Genomic DNA, 1,774 nt, shown 5'->3' on the forward strand with positions numbered 1-1,774 from the left:
CCACATTTGTCTTTGTAAATGTCAGCATTTCTGTAGTAAGTTGTATACATTGCACAGACATGCCACTACACAGACAGGGTCAGGGCAGCCCTAGACATGTTATTTCTTGGAATTTTGAATTTGTAATGTTTCATTTTAAGCATTACTAAAATTTCTGCTCCCTGCCAAACTGAATTTTTTAAACTTTATGTGTTGCTACATGTCCCCTATGGCTGTGCCCAGCCCCATTGCCCATTTGTTTGACAATCCCTTGCCTATTACTATTCAGATTTGGCACTCAAACTTTAGTCATGCTTTGGTTCATCACTCATCCCCGAAGGAAATGCGCACAAAAATAGTTCTGCAGAGTTCAGTTAATACTGTACATAATTCTTACATATTATTACATATTTTTGTTAATTTATATATCCACATCTAGGACTTCAAATGTGAGAGGAGAGATATGATTTTCTCAAGCTCTAAAATGTAAAAAGTCATTAATTCATTCTTATGGATCATTTTGTTAGATCAAGCTTAAATATTTCGCCAAAATGTTCCCCAGATTCAAACCTACACAATTATACATCACACATGGATTTTATTATGTTAGGATTTTCCAATTTCCCAGGCCTGGAAATTAATTTTATTGTGTTTTTTGTTATCTCTTATATTGTTACTTTGATGGCAAATTCATTCCTGATTATTCTCACATATGTGAGCAGTTGTCTGACATCACCCATGTACTTTTTCCTGTCTAACCTCGCCTGCCTGGATATTGTATACACTTCCACTACTTCGCCCAAACTCATAAATATCTTTGTAATTTCCAGCAATTCAATATCATTATCAGAATGCATAACACAGTATACGTTTTTTGTTGCATTTACATCTACAGAATATTTTCTTCTCACTGTTATGTCTTATGATCGATATGTTGCTGTCTGTAGACCTCTGCACTATTCAGTTCTCCTTAGTAGGACATTCTGTAGAGCAACTTCTGTGAGCGTTTGGATAATTGGTTTTATCGCCTGTGTACCTATTGCAGTTACAACATCTCAGAATTGCTACTGTTCCTCCAATGTGATTAATCATTTCTTCTGTGATATTGCTACCCTGCTGGAGCTCTCTTGCAGCAACACAGCCATTACCCAGAATATCATATTTGCCGAAGGAGTTTTGTTTCTAACAACATGTTTTCTGCCCACTATAATCTCTTATGTCTTTATCATCTCAACTATTGTTAAAATAAAGACTTCAGAAGGGAAACACAAAGCTTTTTCAACCTGTACATCCCACCTGACCACTGTGACTTTGTTCTACTCTGTGATTTTTGTATTGTATATGATACCGAGATCAGCTATCACCCAAAATCAGCGCAAAGTGATGGGTGTTCTCTTTGCCAATGTCATTCCCATGCTGAACCCACTCATATACAGCCTCAGAAACAATGATGTAAAAAAGGCATGGTGGAACATAAAGAAGCAGAGATTTAGGTAGTGTATTAGCTGTTTATAATTAGTGATGAAGGGTGTAATTTTGCTAATTTGATTTTGGCGTTCATTTCTAAATTTGCAGTGATTAAAATTTTTTTCAAATTCTTTATTTAGGTAAAAGGTAACAACGTTAACAGGTTTCACACTCAGTAATACAGAAATAAGTTACAACGTAGACATATCTTCCAGCAGGTATGTGAGAAAAGCATTTTGGAGTAAATGGTGCATACAGTCATGGTGAAGAAATAATAGCGTAGAAATGATCCACATAAAGTCCATGGTGAAAGAGAATATAATGCACA

General features: G+C 35.6%; 1 protein-coding gene across 1 annotated transcript; it reads left to right on the plus strand.

The window, feature by feature from the left end:
• Positions 1-717: 717 nt before the first annotated feature.
• LOC309552778 (olfactory receptor 5AR1-like) lies at positions 718-1,476 on the plus strand (the record flags this gene model as incomplete). Its single annotated transcript, XM_082253693.1, has 1 exon — positions 718-1,476. The coding sequence occupies one exon, from the start codon at positions 718-720 to the stop codon at positions 1,474-1,476; it is 759 nt and encodes a 252-aa protein (XP_082109819.1).
• Between the last annotated feature and the right edge of the window lie 298 nt (positions 1,477-1,774).

Source organism: Pelophylax lessonae (assembly GCF_965119305.1).
Source record: "Pelophylax lessonae genome assembly, chromosome: 4".
NCBI classification, from domain to species: Eukaryota; Metazoa; Chordata; class Amphibia; order Anura; family Ranidae; genus Pelophylax; species Pelophylax lessonae.